At 45.4% G+C, this 21948-nt stretch overlaps 1 protein-coding gene across 2 annotated transcripts in view; it reads right to left on the bottom strand.

The window, feature by feature from the left end:
• RPS6KA3 (ribosomal protein S6 kinase A3) overlaps nt 1-21948 on the bottom strand; it is a 540094-nt gene that overhangs the window by 211279 nt on the left and 306867 nt on the right. For both annotated transcript variants that reach the window (XM_069205007.1, XM_069205008.1), the window contains exon 16: nt 5019-5108. In XM_069205007.1, coding sequence (XP_069061108.1) covers nt 5019-5108 — 90 coding nt within the window. The remainder of the gene's footprint in view (nt 1-5018; nt 5109-21948) is intronic.

Below are 21948 nucleotides of genomic sequence, written 5' to 3'. Positions count from 1 at the left end.
TCTTCATTTTGTTGATGACTCTCGGTATGAGTGGGATAGGAGGAAAAGCGTAGGCATAGACCCCGGACCATCTCATCGAAAACGCATTGCCCCACGATCCTTTCTGGGGAAGCCAACTTGCATAATACTGGCATTTCTTGTTCTCGGGTGTGGCAAACAGGTAGAGATTTGGTTTGCCCCATAAAAGGAAGAGTCGATAGAGAATTTCCTGGTCTAGCTCCCACTCGTGGTATGGTATGACTGTCCTGCTCAGGGTGTCTGCCAGAACGTTGGTTTGTCCTGGCACATGCTCCGCTTTGAGCGAAATGTTGTGCTTGATGGCCCATTTCCAAATATCCAGAGCCAGTTGCGAGAGTTGTAGAGATCTTGTGCCCCCCTGCTTGTTTAGATAAAACATGCTGATTGTATTGTCCGTTCTGATTAAGATGCTTGAATTTTGAAGTTTTGGCATAAAAGCTTTTAGAGCTAGGTCTATCGCTTTGAGCTCCAGGTGATTTATGTGGAGCGAACCTGTTTTGCATTCCAGGATCCGCTGATTTGCAGATCTTGGCAGTGCGCACCCCATCCCTCGAGAGAAGCATCCGTTGTTACTATGTAACTGGGTACTTGATGAAGGAATGCGAGTCCATTGGACAAATTGGTCAGCGTTGCCCACCACTTCATGGTGGTTTGCATTAGAGGTGTTATGCGAATTCTGTCTTCGAACGAACCGTGCACCGTAGTCCACTGTGCATCCAATTGTTCTTGCAGGGGTCGCATTTGGAGCCTGCAATCTGGGACTAGCGGAATGCATGATGAGATCATCCCTAGCAATGATTTGTAGGTGCGGACTGAAACTGACTTTTTTTGTAGAGAGTCTGCGTGCTAAGGAGGTTAGTTTTTGTTTCCTTTCATGAGACGGATACGCCTTGCTGTGGACCGTGTCTAGTATTGCTCCTAAGAAATTTAATACTTGTGTGGGGTGAAGCTGAGATTTTTGATAATTGACGACAAACCCTAGGCTGTTTAACAATTGGAGGCAAACCGAAATATGACGTACCACCTGAGGTTTGGAAGGTGCCTTTATGAGCCAGTCGTCTAGGTAGGGAAAAACCTGCATGCCCGACTGGCGGAGATGTGCTGCTACCGGAGCCAACATTTTCGTGAAAATTCTGGGGGCAGACTTTAGACCGCATGGAAGAACTCGAAATTGGAGGTGCATACCAGCTACTTTGAACCGGAGGATTTTGCGGTGGTTCCGGTGTATTGGAATATGTAAGTAAGCATCCTGGAGGTCTAGGGATGCCATCAGATCTCCAGTATTTAAAAGGCGCAAGACATCCTGTAGTGTTACCATCCTGAATGCTTGTTTCTTTAGGAACTTGTTTAGTGCTCTTAAGTCCAGAATGGGGCGCCAGTCCCCGGAGGGTTTCTTTACGAGAAAGAAGCGGGAATAGAATCCCCTGTTCCTCTGAGAAAAAGGGACCAGTTCTATTGCTCCTTTGCCCAGCATCACTTGCACTTCATTGAGAAGTTGGTTCACCCTCGGGGGCGGAGGGCCTGATGGGGGAACAGCTGGTGGTGTCTGTGTGAATTCCAGAGTATGGCCTCTGGCCACTATATCGAGCACCCACCTGTCTGATGTTATTGCCGCCCATTGAAGGAAATAAGAAGTGATGCGACCTCCAACCCTCGAGATTGGTGAGGGGAAGAATGCTGGTATGGCTGGTAGGTCATTGTTTCCTGCCCGTATCCCTTCCTCGGGCAGCCACTCTTCCTCTCGCTGGAAGTTTATAGGCCGTGGCCGGTGGCAACCTGTAATGCTACTGTTGCTGGTGGTACTGTTGTCGGGATCCTGTGGAGGAAGACTGATACTGGGGTCTGGTACTGATGGTAGCCCCCTCGAAAGGAGTAACCTCCTCTTCCCCTTGCTCCACGAAAAGGTTGCTTTTTATAATGTAAGGTACCTAATGATTTAGCCGTATCCGTTTTGATGGCTTGTAACATGTCGTCGACATGCTTCCCAAACAGACTTTCACCATCAAAAGGTATGTCGAGAACCCGGCTCTGGACCTCCGGTCGAAATGATGTAGCCTTTAGCCATCCTTGCCTACATTAAGACTGCTGCACCAGCCAATTGTCTGAAACCAGTTAAAGAAATATCTATTGCGCTGTCTATAATCTCTGCCGCAATCCGTTCTCCTTCCTGCAACACCTTCTTGGCTTCCACCATGACATCCTCCGGCAAGAGATCCAAGAAAGCAGACATGTCTGCCCACATCTGGCGATCATATCTCCCTAGGATGGAAAGGGAATGAGCTGCCTTGACTGTGACCGCCGCTACAGAGGAGATTTTTTTCCCGATATTATCTAATCTCCTCCCTTCTGAATGCGGGAGATGCTATATGTGTGGAAGGATTTCTAGAACGTCGTTGCGCTGCCTGCGATATCACCGAATCCGGTTTCGGTTGCGACACTAAACAGGCTGGCGAATCAGACGGGGCCTTATATTTCTTTTCTAGCCTTGGCATTTGTGAAGGCACTGTCGCCGGATTCTTCATCGCCTTCAACCCTTCCTGCCATAAGAAATCTATCGGTATCGCTCTTACCGATCTCTTTGATGGCTCCTTGAAGTCGTAAAGGAAGCACTCTGTTTCATGAGAGGTAATAGAAAGGCCAAATCGCTTTGCCGCTCTCTCGATCAAATTATGAAAACCTCCTATGTCTCTGGAGGGGAATCCACTGGACCTGCTGGAGGTGGAGATGGTGTGGGGACGAGGTAATCATCTAATTCACTGGTTACTGAATCTCTTAACTCACCCTCTTCCCTTTCGTTGTCCGAAGAGGGGTGAGCCTCTTGCGTTTGGCTGCACAATGGTATGACAGCGTGCAGCGTTTCCGTGAGACTGGTCCTCGGGGTTTGACGAGGCGTCTGGTGGGTTTCAGGCCTGGGTGGTGTGGTAGGTGTTGATGGTGGAAACCTTCTGTAGTAGTCATTGAGCATAGATTGAAGGTCTGCCACCAATGCGCTTGGCATGGAGAGGGATAATTGTTGTTCTGCCGAGGGGTATGGCGTTGAAGCATAGTTGGGCTGTTACTGCTCTTCATCTTCCTCATCAAAGTCCTGGCATTTTACATGCAGCTGAGACGGGCTACTCGCTGCACCAAGCATTCCCTCGTCTTGGGAGTATGCGTCATCATCATCATCATCATCCAAGAGATGTTGTGGGGGATAGGCAATACTTTGCTCGGGGAGGTATGCATTGGAAGAATCCGAAGATTTGTCCCCCATGGTGATGAGTGAAAGAGGCAAGAATCTTGTTGAATCATCTTGAGAGCAAGGTATCATTGTTGACGATGGGTCCGGTGGAGTACCCAAGAGGGTCAATGGTTTATACATTGTCACTGCTGTCGACAATATGCTCGTCGACGGTTCCGCTGTCGGCACCTGTAACGCCGACGGTGCTTCGTTGGCGGTGTGCCCTTCTTAAACCTCACTGAGAGGTGCGACGGAAGTGCCTTGGTCGATTGGTGGACCCACGAAGCCTCCGTCGACGATGTGTTCGTCGACGAAGCTTTTTTAAATATTTTTGCTGTAATTATCGACGTCTACGACGATAATGGTGACGACGTCATGATCATCGGTGAGACCGCCATTGTAAACGTCGACGACACGGTCGTTGATGTCACCGCCATTGATGGGGTGGTAGTCGACAGGTGTTTTTTTCCTGAAGAGAATTTTACCGGATCTTTCTGGGGTGACAGAGACAGGGTTGCCCTTTTCGCAGTACTCTTCCTGTGTAAAGGCGAAGTAGGCTCTGAACGAACCTTTTTTGGCAAACTTGTGTGGGTCTCTGAATGGGAAACACCCTTTTTTGCCTCAGTAGAGACCTGCTTCATCTTTTTAGCCATCTTCCTCTGTGGCTCATCAGGCAATCTTCCTCTCTCACCTGTTCTTTTTTGGGAGTGAGAAGCATGAGATGGCGCTTCGCTTTCGTCTGAGGAAGGATGCTCCATGGCTTTCGGCTTCTGCAGCCACAAGAGAAGCCTACCCTCCCGGTCTTTGAGGGTTTTTTGACTAAAGGTGCGACAGATCTTACAGTCTCTCACCTTGTGGTCTGGTTGGAGGCAGTAGATGCACTTCTTGTGGGGGTCATTAACATGTAGTCTCTTCTTCCCACAACTGCCACAGTCTCTGAACAGGCCCTTTTTTGTCTTTTCAGACATGATAAAGCTGGAAAGCTGGGTTCCTGAGAGAAACAATTTTCAGTCAGAAAAATGTAAACTGAGCAGAGCTCAGGGAGACTCCCTTCACACGACGTGCGGTAGAAAATCTGAGGGAAATCAGCCTCTGTTGGGAGTGTTTGGGAGGGTGCAGAGTCCTGATTGGTTGACACTGAAGTTTGGGTCTTTTCACAAAACAAGGTTGATAGGCTATAAAATATCCTATGGGGCCTACTGGTTTCAAAACTTACTGCTTTGTGTATTTGAAGTTACCGTGAGGCTCCCACCTCAACGACGGGGATGATTCAAGCATGTGAAACTTTGAAAGATCAAATACTGGAGAACATTTGGTGCCAGCTCTCTCTCCTGAAAATTAGAAACATATCTCAGAACAACTTTGAACGTCACCTTGTAGTTACCCTCAAAATATGGTGGCTAAGTGACCCATTGAGGAGGCAGCCAGGAAAAATAACTACCGAAGTCTTCTCTCTCAGCTCTAGCATGAAGAGAGAAGACATGATCTACAGAGAGGAATATTTTTTGTGAGGAAGAGAGAAAGCTGGAGGTTCTCACATATGGCTGTGAAATAAAAAGTTTGAAACTGGAATTAAAATAAGAATGAATTCTACTATAGGTTAAACCCTCCAGAAAGGATGCGTCTTTAAACTTAACCTTGTGTTAAAGTTACACTTTGAAATGACTTACTCTAGTATTACTAAGTGTTCTTAAGGATTATTATGAAGTGCATTGTCTGCTAAAATACATTAAGGCAAGCTACATTAAAAGAAAAATATTCAACCAGTAATTATACTCACATCTCTTAATGTGATAATGTTGGGATGCTGCCCATACCGTAGCAAGATTTCAATTTCCTCAGTAGGGTCACGTTTACTCTTATCAATTATCTAAAAGAATAAAATAAAAACAATAGCATGGTTTATGTTGTATAATACTGGCATAAGTAGAAACAGTAACAGTATTTAATGCTGATAAATATTAGCACAAAAAATCTGGGGTCAATTAGATGCCCAACGGGGCATTAGCAGCAGAAACAATATAATTTTCAGTATGTGGTTTAAAATACACAAGTAAACATTAAACTTTCATTTAACATTCGTAATATAGAAAACAAACACTAATTGGTATTTGCTTTTCTTTACTAACAGCATTACAAGTATTATACAAATTAGTCAGAAGATAGTGACACAATGTGCATTACATAAAAATGCATATGCAGTAACGGTGAATCATTTCCATCCAATGCTCCAGCAAAAGGCTATTATAATAAACTCAGGTTCTTGCTTCATTGCTTAAGGGTAGCATTGTCACACTGGGTTGCACCCCATATTCTTAAGTTGTTCTTTAAACGTCCACAGATTTTGCAGACTTTCAAGGATGAATATCTGTCCATACATTTTCGCCAATGGTGGGGCACTACTTCTCCATTTACAGGCAATGTCTGGTTTAGCAACCTTGGCGCCCAATCACCACAATATTCTTAGTAATGGCTGCCTCCTCCCATCCATCTACAAGCCCCAGAACAGCTATTATTTTAGATTTGCAGCAACGGGTGTCCACCACCCAATAGCTCTTTGGATGTGTTGCCAATAGGTCCTGATTTTGGGGCATGTCCATATTACATGTGGGAAAGTGTTGTACAACATGGGCTACAGGCAATGGTGTGCTACCCATGTGCCATAATGTGGCAGGGTGATAATGTACAGTATGGAGATATTTAAATTGCATTAACTGCAGGCAGGCGACAATGGCCAAAGTGTGCGGGCAATCTTAGCCTCCCACCCACTCATCTTGAAGTAGTCCTAAATCCTCATAACCCTTCCCTCTTAGACACAGGAAGGGGTCTGGTGCATTAAGAACCAGGAATATATTACTCAGGGATATACATTTGTGAACTTAGTTGCTCCATTGTTATTTTGATATCCAGGGGGCAGAACACTGGCACTGCCCCTATTTTGTCTTTATATGCTTTCAGGACTTAGCACAATTGTATATATTTGAAAGATTGTGTGTTACCAAGTTTGAATTCATCCACCAGTTGTCCAAATAATTTAGTCTGACTCGGCACCCATACATCCCCCAATGTAGAGATGCCAGTGAGGGCAGACGTGCAGAAGTCCATCAATGGTATTAAATGTGGGAGCAGTTCTACAAGCAATAATGATGTATCACCATTTAATTTTGCATGCCACTGAATTTTCCTAAGAGCTGTGTTCCAGCATATCACAGGGGTCTTTGTAACTGGCAGAAGAGTGCGTGGGATGGGACTTCCATATTGTAGTGTGCAAATCATATGGCTCTACTAATTCTAGTTTAAGTCTCATAGCTGTGGCTAGTCTATCACTCACTAGGTGTGGCTAATTGAGTCTCATATGCATTGTTGTAGATCAGGTACACCCCATCCTTTGTCGAAAGTGGACTGTATGCAATTCTCAAAGGAGACTCTAGGAGTGCCCCTGGCCCACAGAAATGTGTTAAGTTTTGATCTAAGAGGTAGAACCAATTGGTTTGTAGGTGGATAGAGGTAGTTTTGGGTGATGTAGATAAACAGCTAAAGTGTGACCAACTTGAAGAGGGTTCCTCTTACCCATCAGCTCACTTTTGGTTCTCTGCAGTAGCAGGACAAAATTTCCATGCACTTTTTCTGGCAGTTCGCTATCTTCATGCCGAAATTCTAAAGTGGTCTATTGATATTCATAATATATCACATCACTAATGACCACCGGTAGAAACCTATTCTATTCAATACAGGTCGATTTCTCAAAGTTAACCTGCAGGCTGGAAGCATCATTGTAAATGTGTGACATTTGTATTACGCATGGGGGAGTGTCTGTATGCCACTGGATATACAGAAGAAAGTTGTCTGTGTATAGTGGCAGCGTCTTCAGCTTCACTATGTTACTGGAAACAGGTCACCTGTATGTCCAGGCTTATCCACTCCGCTAGGGGTACAGGTGAAAGTGAAGAACGCTGTTGCATTCATTGCCTAATAGAAAAGGGGAGGAGACAACACAGTTTTACTTGGGCCCAGGGAGCCCCATAGAGCACAGCAATCCATTCACGATATCAGGGACCAAAGAAGCACTTTAGTAGGACCCACAGCAGGAACAGTCAATGGTCTGTACCAAATGCTTTCTAGAACCTCACTGGCAGTATAGCCACAGGACCCTCCAGCTCACCTGATCATGGAAGGGCTGCTTGGAAGAATTGGCTGCAATGTCTAATGCTTCTATCAGGCATGAATCTGTTTTGGCTGATGGGGATCAAAGAGCTTATTTTGCCAAATTTTGCCAGAGGCCTCAATAATTATTAATGAAATGGGTCGGTAGGAGGAGTGCTGAGTAGGGAGTCTATCAGTCTTTAGTATTACTGCTGAGGGCCCCGTTGGAGGTTTTTCAGTAGTGTACCAATGGTAAATTCCTCTTCAAAAGTCATTTTAAGACAGCAGTGGAAAGAAGGAGTATTTTTCTAATGAATTCCAGCAGAAATCCATTGGGTCCGGTGACTTTGCTTGCGAACATGTACTAGCCTGGTGGATCCTCTTCCATTGTAACTGGAAGGTCTAATGCACTGTCTTCCTCAGAAAGGGAAGTCTTGTGTTGGTTGTTAATGATAGAACATTCTGTTTTGATGTGTGGACGGTCTCATCTAGTACATATATTACCACATACTTGCAACGGTTGCTGCAATTTTGAGGGCATCTGATTAAATGTCCAGAGTTGTCCATTAAAGATGGGAGAAGATGGACCTCATTCTCCCTATGAGCTAACCAAGTGAGAAGTGTGAAGCCAAGCGCAACAAGCTGATTCTAGCAACTTCCCCAGAAAAGGGATTCCTAGTATTTATAGATGCGTAAGTTTGCCCTCTGCCTGACTGCGGTGGGGGATTCCTTTAAGACTCTGATCTGCTCCTCCATCTCTGCCAATTCCCTTTGTCTGAATTTTGCTTTACAGTAAGCATTCTGATCCCACTTTTTACAGTTTTGAATGCCTTGTAAAAGGATGCCTGTGAGGAGACAGTGCCCAGATTATGCTCAAAGCACACTGTTACAACGTCCTTCAGTAGCTCACCACAGAGTCCCCAAGGAATTCATACACTATATGCCCCTAGGGACTCGTTGCAAACCCGGGAGACGTAGCTCTACAGGCACATGGTTGAAGTTTCCCTTGGGTAAAATTCATATGTTTGACAGCTGCTGATTCTGGTGCAGAGATAACGATATAGTCTATGCCTGTTCAGCAACTGTGTGCAATTGAGTAGCAGGTGCCTTGCTGCTTGTTATTATATCATCTCCGCCATGTGGCTATCAAAACCAAGGAGGTGGTCTATGTTCTTAGAATGTCCTTGCACCTCATGATGGAGGTGCTATGGACATGTGTGGGCATGTGCATAGCTGAATTAAAGTCCCCTCCTATAATCATAATTTCTGGTGGTGTGTCTAAAAGTAAGTTATGGGGAGTCATGGCATTCCCCTGAAGCAGGATCAGCGTTGCCTGCAATGTCTACCAGTAGAGTGGTCGCCTGCAATGTCTACCAGTAGAGGGGTGGCAGCGACGTCCCAGTCTGAGCATCCTGATCAATGGAGTCATTCATCGCACAGATCTTTTCAGTTGTCCTATACTCTCCTTTCCTCCGCACAGTACAACAATGACACAGGTTTGTAATAAAAGATTGATTATTGTTAAATTGGATCCTGGTTGGATATATCAATACATACTGACCTCCTGGTCAGTGTCTGTTTGCCCTCCTCTGTGCAGCTGCACCTATTTGCTGCTGCTGCCTCTGCAGGGAGTGAACTAAAAGCCTGCCTGACTGTTCGTTCGAGGCCCACCTCCACCCGCAGAGTCCCACCTGCGCCTCATCTCTGGTGGCCTAGTGGACATCTGAGCGTAAGTATCTACTGTCTTTTCTTTTTGCTATTTTTCCTGTCATCTTTATTTTTTCCTTTCTTTTCACTCTTGTCTCTTTCTTCTTTCAGCCTTTCACTCTCACTGTTCTCCAATCTCTGCCGCTGCTGCCCCCGTGAAGTGCTTTCCCACCCTTCTGTCTCCCAGCTGACCAGACCCTCAGCCCCCTCACTACCATTCTTAATGGCGGGCACTGTCCACTAAGAGGGCGGCGACTCTGACCTCCTGGTCTGCATCTATTCGCCCTCATCGGTGCAGCTCCACCTGTTTGCTGCTGCCTCTGCTGCAAGCGAACTGAAAGCCTGCCTGACTCAGTTCGCGGCTCACCTCCACACGCAGGCGGAATCTCTGGTGGCCTAGTGGACATCTGAGCGTAAGTATCTGCTGTCTCTTTTCTTTTTGCAATTTTTCCTGTCATCTTTATTTTTTCCTTTCTTTTCATTCTTGTGTCTTTCTTTCTTCTTTCAGCCTTTCACTCTCCCTGTGCTCCATTCTCTGCCGCTGCTGCCCCTGTGCCCCCCCCAATCCCGTGAAGTGCTTTCCTACCCTTCTGCCTCCCAGCTGACCGGACCCACCCCCCCTTACCATTCTTAATGGCGGCTGTGCCACTAGTTTGCCAAAGGCAAGCCTGTCTCACCTGTCCGCGCCTGGACTGCACCCGGTGCTACGAACTATGGTCCTCAGACTTTCCATCACTACAACTTGGAGACCCTCTCCGTGCTGAACACATGACGCTCTGCTGCCTGTCATTTCACATCACTCAGAAACACCCATGGACCGTTCTCTTGCCGCTACTGCCACTACACCCTCACCCTCACCCTATACCAAGCTTCGGATCCTCCGGCCAAAGCCACTGAACACCAACCTAGAGCACCTTAGCTACATCCTCAACGTTCGATACCTCCACAAACACACCGTAGAACTCTGGGACTTTCTAAACGCCACCCGCCCGGACATTGCCTTTCTCATCGAGACATGGACTAACCCAGCGTCTGCACCTGACATCCCCAGGGACTACAAACTACTCAGCAAAGACAGGCCGTCTCGCCCAGGCAGCGGCCTGGCGATCATACACAAATCCACCCTCCGCCTGACAACGCGGAAAAACACTCCCCCTCACGGAACACCTCCATTTCCAGATTCAAGCCACCCGAGGTCTACCTTCTGTGGCACCCTCATCAACAGGGCACCCAGCCTTCAGCGACTCCATCGCCGACATCATCTCTCCTCAGGCTCTTGCCTCCTCGAACTACCTCCTCTTCGGCGATCTCAACTACCACGTTGACAACGGCACCAACACTGCTTCCCTGCTCGATAGCTTTGCCACAATAGGACTAAAGCAACTGGTCACCTTGCTAACACACATCGCTGGACACACACTCTGCCATATTTTCCACCAGCAATAACATCACTGTCGAAAACACCTCCACGCTTCACTGGACTGAGCACCACTGCATCCAGTTCACCATCACCTCACCAACCATCCACCTCTGCACACTCCGAGCCCCAAGCAGAAAACGGAACCAGATCACTGAGAAACAGCTCATTAATACCATCAGCTAGTCTCCCCCACCCCTCACCGCAAACACTAACATCTCAGCATGGAACTTCACCCCAATGGCTCTCTGAATGTGCCAACACCCTAGCACCTTTCGGCAAGACCCCAGCCAAACATCACCTCAAGAAAGCCAGCTGGTTCTCCCCCGCACTCCAGGACTCCAGGCGCACCTGGAGAAACAGCAAGTCCCAGGAGACTTCGAGGCCTTCAGAGATGCCACCAAATCCCACCACCACCTCATCAGAGTCACCAGGAAAGTCGCCCTGCAGGACCTTATTAGCACCACCACTCACAACATGAAAGACCTCTTCACCGTAGTCAAGGAGATTGCCAAACCCCAACCGGAAACAGCAAACATCCCTCCAGCTCAAGACCTCTGTGACAGACTAGCCACCTTCGTCTACCGGAAAATCAAAGACATATGATAGCTTCAGACCCCAAGACCCTCTGAGCCCTCCTACAACCCCCCAGCTTTGGCCCCCTGAACCATCATCACCACAGATGAGACCCCACACCATCAAGCGCAGCATCCACTCCGGAGCCCCTACGGACCCCTGTACTCACCACATCTTCAATAAAGCCAACACTCTGACATACCCTCAGCTGCTCCATAGATAGAGGACTGCAAGCAGGCTGAGATCCGCCCGCTCCTGAAGAAACCCACGGCCGACCTTCTGGACCTCAAGAATTACCACCCTATCTCTCTGCTGCCTTTCCCAGCCTAGGTCATCAAAAAGACCGTCAACATTCAGCTCGGTATATGCATCGAGGACAACATCATCATGGACATCTCCCAATCAGGTTTCAGGAGCAACCACAGCACTGAGACAGCCTGCCTCACCGCTACAGATGACATCCGCTGACTCCTCGACCATGGCCATACAGCATCCCTCATTCTACTTGACCTACCGGCTGCCTTCAACACGGTTTCACACCTCACCCTCTCCTCCAGACTCCACGCAGCCGGCATCTGCTTAAAGGCCCTACAATGGCTACATTCCTTCCTCTCCGGCAGAACCCAGAGAATCAGACTTTCACCTTACCTGTCAGAACCTACAGAAATAGGTTGCAGAGTTCCTCAGGGCTCCTCCCTGAGCCCCACACTCTTCAAAATCTACATGGCCCCGCTCGCATCCATCGTAAGGTACCATGGGCTGAACATAGTTTCCTGTGCAGAAAACACCCAGCTGATCATCTCTGACCGAAAACCCCACAACTGCCAAGAAGACTTTCCACAACAGGATGGAAGCTGTTGCCACCTGGATGAAGGATAGCTGCCTCAAGCTAAACTCTGACAAGACCGAGCTCCTCATCTTGGGATCACAATATCAGTCTGGAACGACTCCTGGTGGCCATCCACCCTCGGCACTCTCCCACCCCTTTACAGACCACACCAGCAACCTCGGCTTCATCGCTCACCATGACCCGCCAAGTCAACTCAGTTGCATTATCTTGTTTTCACACGCTGACTGCTCTGGAAAATCTACAACTGGATCACAAAGGACTGCCGCAGAACCGTCACCCACGCCTTGGTTATGAACAGACTTGACTATGGCAACACCCTCTACACCGGCACCACCCAGAAGAACCTGAAGCAACTAAAGCACATCAAAAATGCCTCCGCCAGACTCATCCTGGATATTCCCCACAGTGAACACATCACCAATCACCTAGGAGACCTCCACTAGCTTCCTATCGAGAAAAGGATTAACTTCAAACTCCTCGTAAACACATACAAGGCCCTTCATGACCTAGGACCTGCCTTCCTCAACCACTGCATCACCTTCTACTCCTCTACCAGACCGCTCCGCTCAACAAGCACTAGTCACCGTACCCCACATACGGAAGACCTCGGCTGGTGGAAGATCCTTCGCCTTCCTCGCAGCAAAGAGTTGGAACACCCTGCCCCTGCACCTCAGGCAGTCACCACTGCTGCATCAGTTCAGGAAGGACCTTAAAACCTTGCTCTTTAACTGAAACTCAAGAGCACAAATCCCCTCAGCGCCTTGAGACCCTTCCGGGTGAATAGCTGCGCTTTATAAACATTGATTTGATTAGAATCCAATTGAATCGCTCCGAATGTCTGTTTAACTGCACAAAAACGATTGCAGCAGCTGCCATACAGCAGTGTAGTCCAGAAAGCAGGATTCTGTGGTCTTCGTGAGTGATTGCCACAGTTTATAGGCTGCTCCAAGGATGGCATCTTTTATATTTTTATTGGAGGGCTTAGCCTTTAAAGGGACTGCTTGCCCTCTCTCATGAAGCAGAGAGAGGTCTTCACAAATGACCCAGGCTTTAAATGAGTCAGAAAAAAAACTGTTAGAACCGTCTGCTTCTTCGAGCAGTACCACAATACAGATGATGCTTCTGGTGGGGGAGGGGGAGTGCTGCTGAGCTGCCCTTTGCATTCTCAGCCCACTCCTACAGGTTTCTAACATCTAGGAGACATGGGTTTGCACCTCATGGGGGTTAATCTTCTACAGGGAGTGCAGAATTATTAGGCAAGTTGTATTTTTGAGGATTAATTTTATTATTGAACAACAACCATGTTCTCAATGAACCCAAAAAACTCATTAATATCAAAACTGAATATTTTTGGAAGTAGTTTTTAGTTTGTTTTTAGTTTTAGCTATGTTAGGGGGATATCTGTGTGTGCAGGTGACTATCACTGTGCATAATTATTAGGCAACTTAACAAAAAAAAATATATACCCATTTCAATTATTTATCATTACCAGTGAAACCAATATAACATCTCAACATTCACAAATACACATTTCTGACATTCAAAAACAAAACAAAAACAAATCAGTGACCAATATAGCCACCTTTCTTTGCAAGGACACTCAAAAGCCTGCCATCCATGGATTCTGTCAGTGTTTTGATCTGTTCACCATCAACATTGCGTGCAGCAGCAACCACAGCCTCCCAGACACTGTTCAGAGAGGTGTACTGTTTTCCCTCCTTGTAAATCTCACATTTGATGATGGACCACAGGTTCTCAATGGGGTTCAGATCAGGTGAACAAGGAGGCCATGTCATTAGATTTCCTTCTTTTATACCCTTTCTTGCCAGCCACGCTGTGGAGTACTTGGACGCGTGTGATGGAGCATTGTCCTGCATGAAAATCATGTTTTTCTTGAAGGATGCAGACTTCTTCCCGTACCACTGCTTGAAGAAGGTGTCTTCCAGGAACTGGCAGTAGGACTGGGAGTTGAGCTTGACTCCATCCTCAACCCGAAAAGGCCCCACAAGCTCATCTTTGATGATACCAGCCCAAACCAGTACTCCACCTCCACCTTGCTGGCGTCTGAGTCGGACTGGAGCTCTCTGCCCTTTACCAATCCAGCCACGGGCCCATCCATCTGGCCCATCAAGACTCACTCTCATTTCATCAGTCCATAAAACCTTAGAAAAATCAGTCTTGAGATATTTCTTGGCCCAGTCTTGACGTTTCAGCTTGTGTGTCTTGTTCAGTGGTGGTCGTCTTTCAGCCTTTCTTACCTTGGCAATGTCTCTGAGTATTGCACACCTTGTGCTTTTGGGCACTCCAGTGATGTTGCAGCTCTGAAATATGGCCAAACTGGTGGCAAGTGGCATCGTGGCAGCTGCACGCTTGACTTTTCTCAGTTCATGGGCAGTTATTTTGCGCCTTGGTTTTTCCACACGCTTCTTGCGACCCTGTTGACTATTTTGAATGAAACGCTTGATTGTTCGATGATCACGCTTCAGAAGCTTTGCAATTTTAAGAGTGCTGCATCCCTCTGCAAGATATCTCACTATTTTTTACTTTTCTGAGCCTGTCAAGTCCTTCTTTTGACCCATTTTGCCAAAGGAAAGGAAGTTGCCTAATAATTATGCACACCTGATATAGGGTGTTGATGTCATTAGACCACACCCCTTCTCATTACAGAGATGCACATCACCTAATATGCTTAATTGGTAGTAGGCTTTCGAGCTTATACAGCTTGGAGTAAGACAACATGCATAAAGAGGATGATGTGGTCAAAATACTAATTTGCCTAATAATTCTGCACTCCCTGTATAGTTGTGATGCGAGTTTCCACATTCACTACCCTCCCAATCATCTTACAGAGATCCTGTTTCAGCAGAGTAACATCCATACAGACGCCCTCCATCTTTCCCTCCAGGGACAATCTAGTATGACTTCTAACCTGTATTGTTGCATCCCCTGAGGACAACACTCCATCCATCTGTTTGTGTCGGGATTCAGACAGTGCTACCACCAATTCGACCTGCGGTGCTATTGTGTAGCGATCCATCTTGGTCTGCAACTGTATGCTGCCCTTGTCCATAATAATGGGACTGGAAGTGACGAGGTCTCACAAGAATCTGAGATGTGATGGGGACTACTAGTCAGAGGACTGCCAGTCAGGTGTTGCCACAGGGGCCAAGGTTTACTCATTAGCAAAGCAATCAAGTTCACATATATGTCTAAGTCCATGGAGTTACAAGTTTCAAACTTGCAAGGTAGTCATAGGCAGCAGACAGCCAGATTGATAGGAGCACTACTCCTTTGTATTTGCCAGAGACAGACCCACTGGTTCAGTGGTTTGAGAAGGGTAACAAAAGGTAAGGCTGTGAAACACACACACCCTCCTCTTTAAATGCTTCCACAAAGCAAGCTTTCACAGAGACTGCGGGGCAGAGCTTCCAGGTCCCATAATAAGCAGAGTCAAAGGCCTCCCTTCCACAGCAGGTACCAAAAGGACGCGGCTTAGGATTCCCTCAGCTCAACTAAGGGAGGAGGTATATCCGTTCCCCCACTAAATCAGTCACATTTTAGCCTCTTAAGTAGGCATGGAGAGGTTCCCACGTTTTCTCTGTAAAGGGTGGGTACAGTCAGGAAGACACTGCACTTGGTCTTTAGTCTTTATGGGCACTCAGTCCGAGGAGAAACATCCTCCGGCCCATAATCCTCTCCCTGCCAGAACCACACACCAAGCCCAGGGCAGTATGTAGTCCATGGCCCAGGACCAGCAGGGCAATAGAGGGAGCAGACACAGGCTCCAAGCTCAATCCTTCATAGGCTCCCAATGGCCCCGTTTTCCAGGGCACGTAAGGTTGCAGCAAGAAGCCACCATCTTCTTGTCTCTTCATCTGCAGCAGACCCGATACCTACAGTGCTGTCATGTTCAGATGGGCACTGGCCTGCAACAGATGCTGACTGAAGGATAGGATGGTGAGGTGCTCAGTTAGGCCAGGCCTCACAAAATTTACTTGAGCACTCGCTATGGTGAGTCATATTTTACCAGGCCGAGCTATTTTTAGGGCCTACTGTTGACACAGAGCAGGTGTTCTGTGAAGTCCGAAATTGAAGGAGCAATAAAGATGCATTTAAATCTTGATCTCATCACATTTGTTCAGTGTTCAGAGAGGTCAAAAGTCACTTTGTTTTCATACAATTAATTTTCCTTCTGACTGCAGAGTTCCAAGATTTTGTAAGGTTAGCGGTCTGACCTGCTGTAGAAAGTGTATGAAATGAAAGGCTGTAGTGTGTCAGGTTTGTCCTAACACAACATTTAAATGACTAAGCCAACTGTACAAACATTTCAAAATATATTTCAGTAGTTGTGAAAGCCCATTTTTGTACTTGTGTGATGAAAAAAATATTTTAATAGAAGGAAAACAAATCAGAACCCTTTACTTGGTGAGTTGCAAAGGATACATAACTAGGTTTTCTGAAACCCAATTTTCACAGATTGTTAAAAGACTATGTAGTTTTATCAGTAAAGCTGCATGTTAGAAGGAAGTTTTTTTGGACATTTCTTGGAACTTTACTGTCAGTGAATAACAGTATGCTACCACATCATGATTTAGTAATATATTTATTAAAAGTGAGTATTCAAACAAACTGAGGAAAAACATCTGCTCTCATAGCAATGTTATTAGTAAAGTGAGAGGCAAGTCATGCACCATGTGTCCCCTATATGTGGGCTAGATTCTTGGAGCAAATGTTCAGTCCATTTAATCAAACAATAGAGATTTTTTTTGTATAGCAGATGCTCACATATTTGAAGGTTCACTCATATGTGAGAATGAAGAAAAAGGTGACTGTAAACTGAAATATTTGCCTAGGATCACACAATTTGAGACCCAGTTACAGGTCAAGTACATTACAGTTAGGTCGAGCTTGATTTTTCAAGTTACTCGACCTGCAGGTCTAATAAACATTATGATTTTGAGGCCTATATGCTATCCTTTTGTGGCCATCATTTGACAAGACATAATGATTAGAATACATTCATTAGAATGATTTGTGCCAACTGAAGAACAGAAAATAAGTTGTGGCAAAGAATAAGTTATATCTTATGGTCTTTCTCATTTTCCTGGACTTACAATGCAATGAGTTACAAATTGTTTTTTTGAAAGATTTCAAAATTATTCAAACCCAAGCTCTGAATGAAGACTGTAGAACGTGTCTTCTGACTACCATATGGAGGCAGGAATTTGGTTTGTGTAGTAAAATATCAAGGTATCAGCACATTGTAGATCATCAAAGGTAACACTGTTCTACCTTGCTTTTTCAAAGCACCCAGTGTGATGGACTTGTACTATCAAGTAACAATTACTAGCCAAATAAACCTAAATAAAACAACAGCATGGGAGACCAGGCATTTGATGAAAAATGGGAATAAACTTTGCCTCTACCATAAAATGGTCAGTACGAATGAGGTTTTGAATGAAAAAATGTCCAATCTGTGTAAGTGTAGTAACCGAATATGAACTACAAATGGGCATTTTTGATTAATAATGTGAATTTAACACATTAGCCGACTTAAATGGAAATGGCTGAAACTTGGGCCACATTAGGAGTGTTCTGCGGGTCAATCTACGTATTCTGGTGCCTCTGGTCCCAGAATTACTGAGTCCATGGACATAATTCTGAGCCTGATCACCAGACTTTAGAGCAGAGTTGCAGGCAGCTGATGTCCCGACTCCATTCTGCTCTGTAACACTGCGTGGAGGGGAGGCACAAATTCTCCTAACTTAGCTAATCTGACTGCTACCTCCATCCTGTCTCATAACACCCACAGATAGGGCTCCCTCAGAGCATCCAGATCCATCTACCACATGCTACGAATTAAGCACCTTGTAAATGTGGGCAGATTTGTTTTTCTGGAAGTGAGGGAAAAATACAGATCTGGACACTATTCCATACAGAGGTTGGATTCTGAGATTCCGATACTCTGATATCTCTGCACTTAAATCTGAAGAACTCATATGAGGACCTGGAGGGCCAGCAACAAGCAAGCTATTAACCTTTTTAAAAGGGCTTGGGTGTTACCACAGTGGCCAGCATAGTTTATTTTAACTGATTACATGCACCTGCATCTTAAGAATGACCCGGTCTCCAAAAGATGGTGTACTGTAGTCTTTGCCACCTACGTAGTTTGCCATTTCAATTAATGTGGGGAAAAAATATACTAAAAAAAAAAAATGATCTTTTTTAATAAAAATACACAAAACATCTGATTAAAAATGGACACATTTGTCTTGTGTGAAATTAGAACAAAAAGCCTACTTTCTGAATTGAACACACATTGTGACTTACATTACAAATAGTTAATGGACTTAGCATAGCTTTTTATATATGCACATTTAAGTAATTCCAAAAGGCTGTTCATTATAAAATTGAAAAATAATTCTCATTGAGCCAACTTTCCTCATCTGTCACAGAAAGATGGGGAATGAAAATCACACACATCAGTTAAAATACATCCTGCCAGAAGTTAAGATCCATTTAAATTGAGATGTCTAACTTTTGACTAGCTTATATTTAGGGTTTGCTCATTTGTTCCATTTTATCCAATTATATGCAATAGTGGTTACATTTTCTCGAAGCTCATTTCACACCACCACTTTTACTAATCTATTTTAGAGAGCTCTCATTATGATTAGCTAATAGATGCTCTTAGTGACAAAACTGTATGGACAGAATATGAGACTCCATCTGATCTGGTACTTCTTTTTGCATTAGGAAGGTCGAACAATGGACACAAACATGGCTATATGCTATGCTATCTTGGTTGTAAGTTCTTTGATAGACTCATCACAATGTTCTGCTTCATTAATGTGATGAGGCAGCCATTCAAGCATTGTTCACTGTGAAGTCTTGGATGCAGCTAAGAAGGAATTTGTGGAGTCTACAGAGTTTTAGGCTTCAGCAAGGTGCTAGTTTAGGGTTTTGCTAGTAAGCAATGACCTTGCTGTGACACCAGAGTAGTAAGTGGAAATCTATGCCATAAAGAACCCTCGGCCCAAGGTCTGAAATAAGCAGAGTTCAAGGCTACAGCAGTTTCATTAGTAGAGGCATGTTTGAAAATACTAAGTGGTTGTAAATAAGCGATTGTCTGGTCTTTAGAGACTAAGGTGGTCATTATGACTTCGGTGGTCTTCAAGGAAGGCCGCTAAAGTCACGAGCACCAGAAGACCGCCAGTGCTGGTGGTCTTCCGCTCACCATATTATAGGTACTGCTGGATTTCCGCCACACTTTTGGCAGAAATCCAGCAGTAGTCGTGTTGGCAGGTGGAGGAGCTGGGAGGTTCCACCACCAGCCCTGCCCAGTCAGGACACCGTCTGCCGTATTATGTGCAATAATACGGCGTGGCTGTGTACTGATGGTGGGGCGCTGCCAGCGGTGGAAGCTCCCCTTCCTGTTTCCTGCAGGACGACCTCCTCCCCAGACCAAGTAATTTGATCGTCCGACAGGGGAGGGGGCGGGGGATGGTGGGGGGTGTAGTGTGTGTGTGTGTGTGTTGCCTGCGTGTGTGCATGAATGTGTGTATGCGTGTCTGAATGTAGAAGTGAGTGCGTATATGCCTGAAAGTGTGTGTGTGAGTATGCTTGGTATGAATGCGTGTATGAGTGCTGAGGTGAATGAAAGTATTGATGCGTGTGAGTGAATCTGTATGTAAGTGTAGGTGTGTGAGTAAATGCATGAATGTAAGTGTAGGTGAGTGAGTATGCGTGGGGCTACCTGTGTGCATGTATGAATGGTGGGGGTGCTGTGTCTGGGGGGGTGGAGGGGGGACACTGTGGAGGAGGGTGGGGGAAGAGTGGCTCTGGGTGGGGGTGGTGTGGGGGGGGGGGGGTGGGGGGTGAGAAGGGGGCGATTTAGTGCTTGCTGGAGGGGGACCGCTAGGGACATATTGACCCCCAAAATGTTTACTTACCAAAAAACACGGGATTAGCATAACTGGTGATTCATGTTGATTCATGTGCAGCTATCAACATGACTTTAAAATTTTCAGTAGGGGACAATTTTCTCCCGCACGCAATCTAGACTGGAATGTTAGCTTCACACACATTCTAAAGACAAACATATTGGTGGCGAGTTGAACTACTGTAATTCTGAAGGAGGGGATGAGAGGCTAAGGCTATTCACCAAGTGAAACACACAAATGGTAGGGTCTTCAGAAATTAACAGAAGAGAAGTAGGCTAAATTGTTACTTCAAGAAAAAAAAAAAAATAACAGAAACCTATTGCTTGCCCACTGCTAGACAGTAGTCCTATTACCCTTCGCAGAGAGCAGTTAACGGTTATCAGGCTAAAATCTTATATAGTAAGCTCCAAACTGTTCTTAGAGGTTCGCTATTTCTTGTGCTATGTGAACCTATTCTAGATTTATATGCTGTGCAAACATTTCAGAATAATACTATTCCAACCCCTAAAGTAAAGGTGAGTTTAAGGTTGGATGTGTTCTGCAAATACTTAAGTACTGCTGAACTTTGCATTTTCCCCCAGACTACTGTGTTCTTCAAACTCCTACCTGGGGTCAATTCCGAGGTTTTACAGAGCCCATCTTGAAGAACAAGTGTTCTCTGATTCCAGGCCTGAGCAGTAATGACATTCCCTTTGCTATACATTAGGAAAAGGTTCCAGGTAGCCCTGAAAACCCACCTCTTTCAATAAACTCCATGCATGCTCAACATACAGTTTTCAGCGCCAGGTGCCCACGGCTAGTTGCACTATACAAATCCTACAATCAAATCAACAACTATGTCCAGTCTGAAATATTAATATATACAGTAAAGTCTTGGTAATGTACAGGTCCGATGTTGGAACACAATACATTTCCTGCAACCAATTGTTCCCCTGCTGCCATTTTCGCCTTGAAGATAAATTTAATTTTGATTTTCACATATAGTGTATGAACCACTGTGCTATTGTATCCCTTGTAATTAGTTTTCACTTGTCAGTGGACAGATTTCAAATTTATTTTTGCACATGAAATTTCTTCTTAAGCATACTGTACATGAATGATTTGGGGTAGAATTCTAACAGCTGATGTCAATAACTCGATTGCATGCCATGATTTGAGAACAGGTACAAGGAAGGTCTACCAAAGATAAAAAGTAACATTTTGGAGGATTACGTTCCCCCTTAACTTTCATTGAAATTGTGGCTACCTTAACCAGAAGAACACCAACTCCGACTTAATCGCAAATCTGATGCATAAATCTGGATATTGGCAGGCATGACAGACTGTAGATTCTTAAACCCTGGTAATTTCTTGGTAGACATCTGAGGTACCAAACTTGGCTGTGTTCTAAGCACAACCATACAGTTACAGAAGTATATGAACTGCTTTTTTCTATTGACCATGTTGTAGGAAGCTGAATTCTGGTTGCAGAAGCCCCCGACTTTTTGCATGTTTTTTGAGGCAAGCTGGACTGAAGTGCACTGAGCTCCTGCTAACCAAGTCCCCAGTGCCAGTGATCCCCCAAGTGGCCAGGCCCTTTAGCGCCTCTAATTCCCTAATAAATGGTACCTCTGGTAACTAGGGCGTAGGTACTATAGAGGGTCCCTAAGAGTGTACCATTACTTGTGCCACTCTAAGGGACACAGCACCAAACTCATGCAGACTGCCATTGCTCCCAAAAAGTGAACACACGACATGGCATGTCCCTTAACACTGCCTGTAATATTTATAAGTCATCCCTACAGCAGGCCTTATAACCCTAAGGCAGGGTGCGTTATATTACCGGTGAGGGCATATATGCATGACCAAATATGCCCCTACTATGTCTTTGTCGATTCTTAGACATAGTAAGTGAATAGGGAAGCCATTTTAAATGCATGTGATGGACACTGGTCAATACGAGTTCCCCAGCTACATGAAGTCTTCACTGAAAATAGGGATGCATGGTATCAAACATCTCGCATTGATAAACTTTCACTAATTTCAGTAATGGATTTATTAATACATGCACCCAGAGGGCACCTTAGAGGTGCGC

Source organism: Pleurodeles waltl, chromosome 8 (assembly GCF_031143425.1).
Source record: "Pleurodeles waltl isolate 20211129_DDA chromosome 8, aPleWal1.hap1.20221129, whole genome shotgun sequence".
Lineage (NCBI taxonomy): Eukaryota > Metazoa > Chordata > Amphibia > Caudata > Salamandridae > Pleurodeles > Pleurodeles waltl.
Note: the sequence above shows the minus strand (reverse complement) of the source record. Positions and strands in the feature narration are given on the sequence as shown.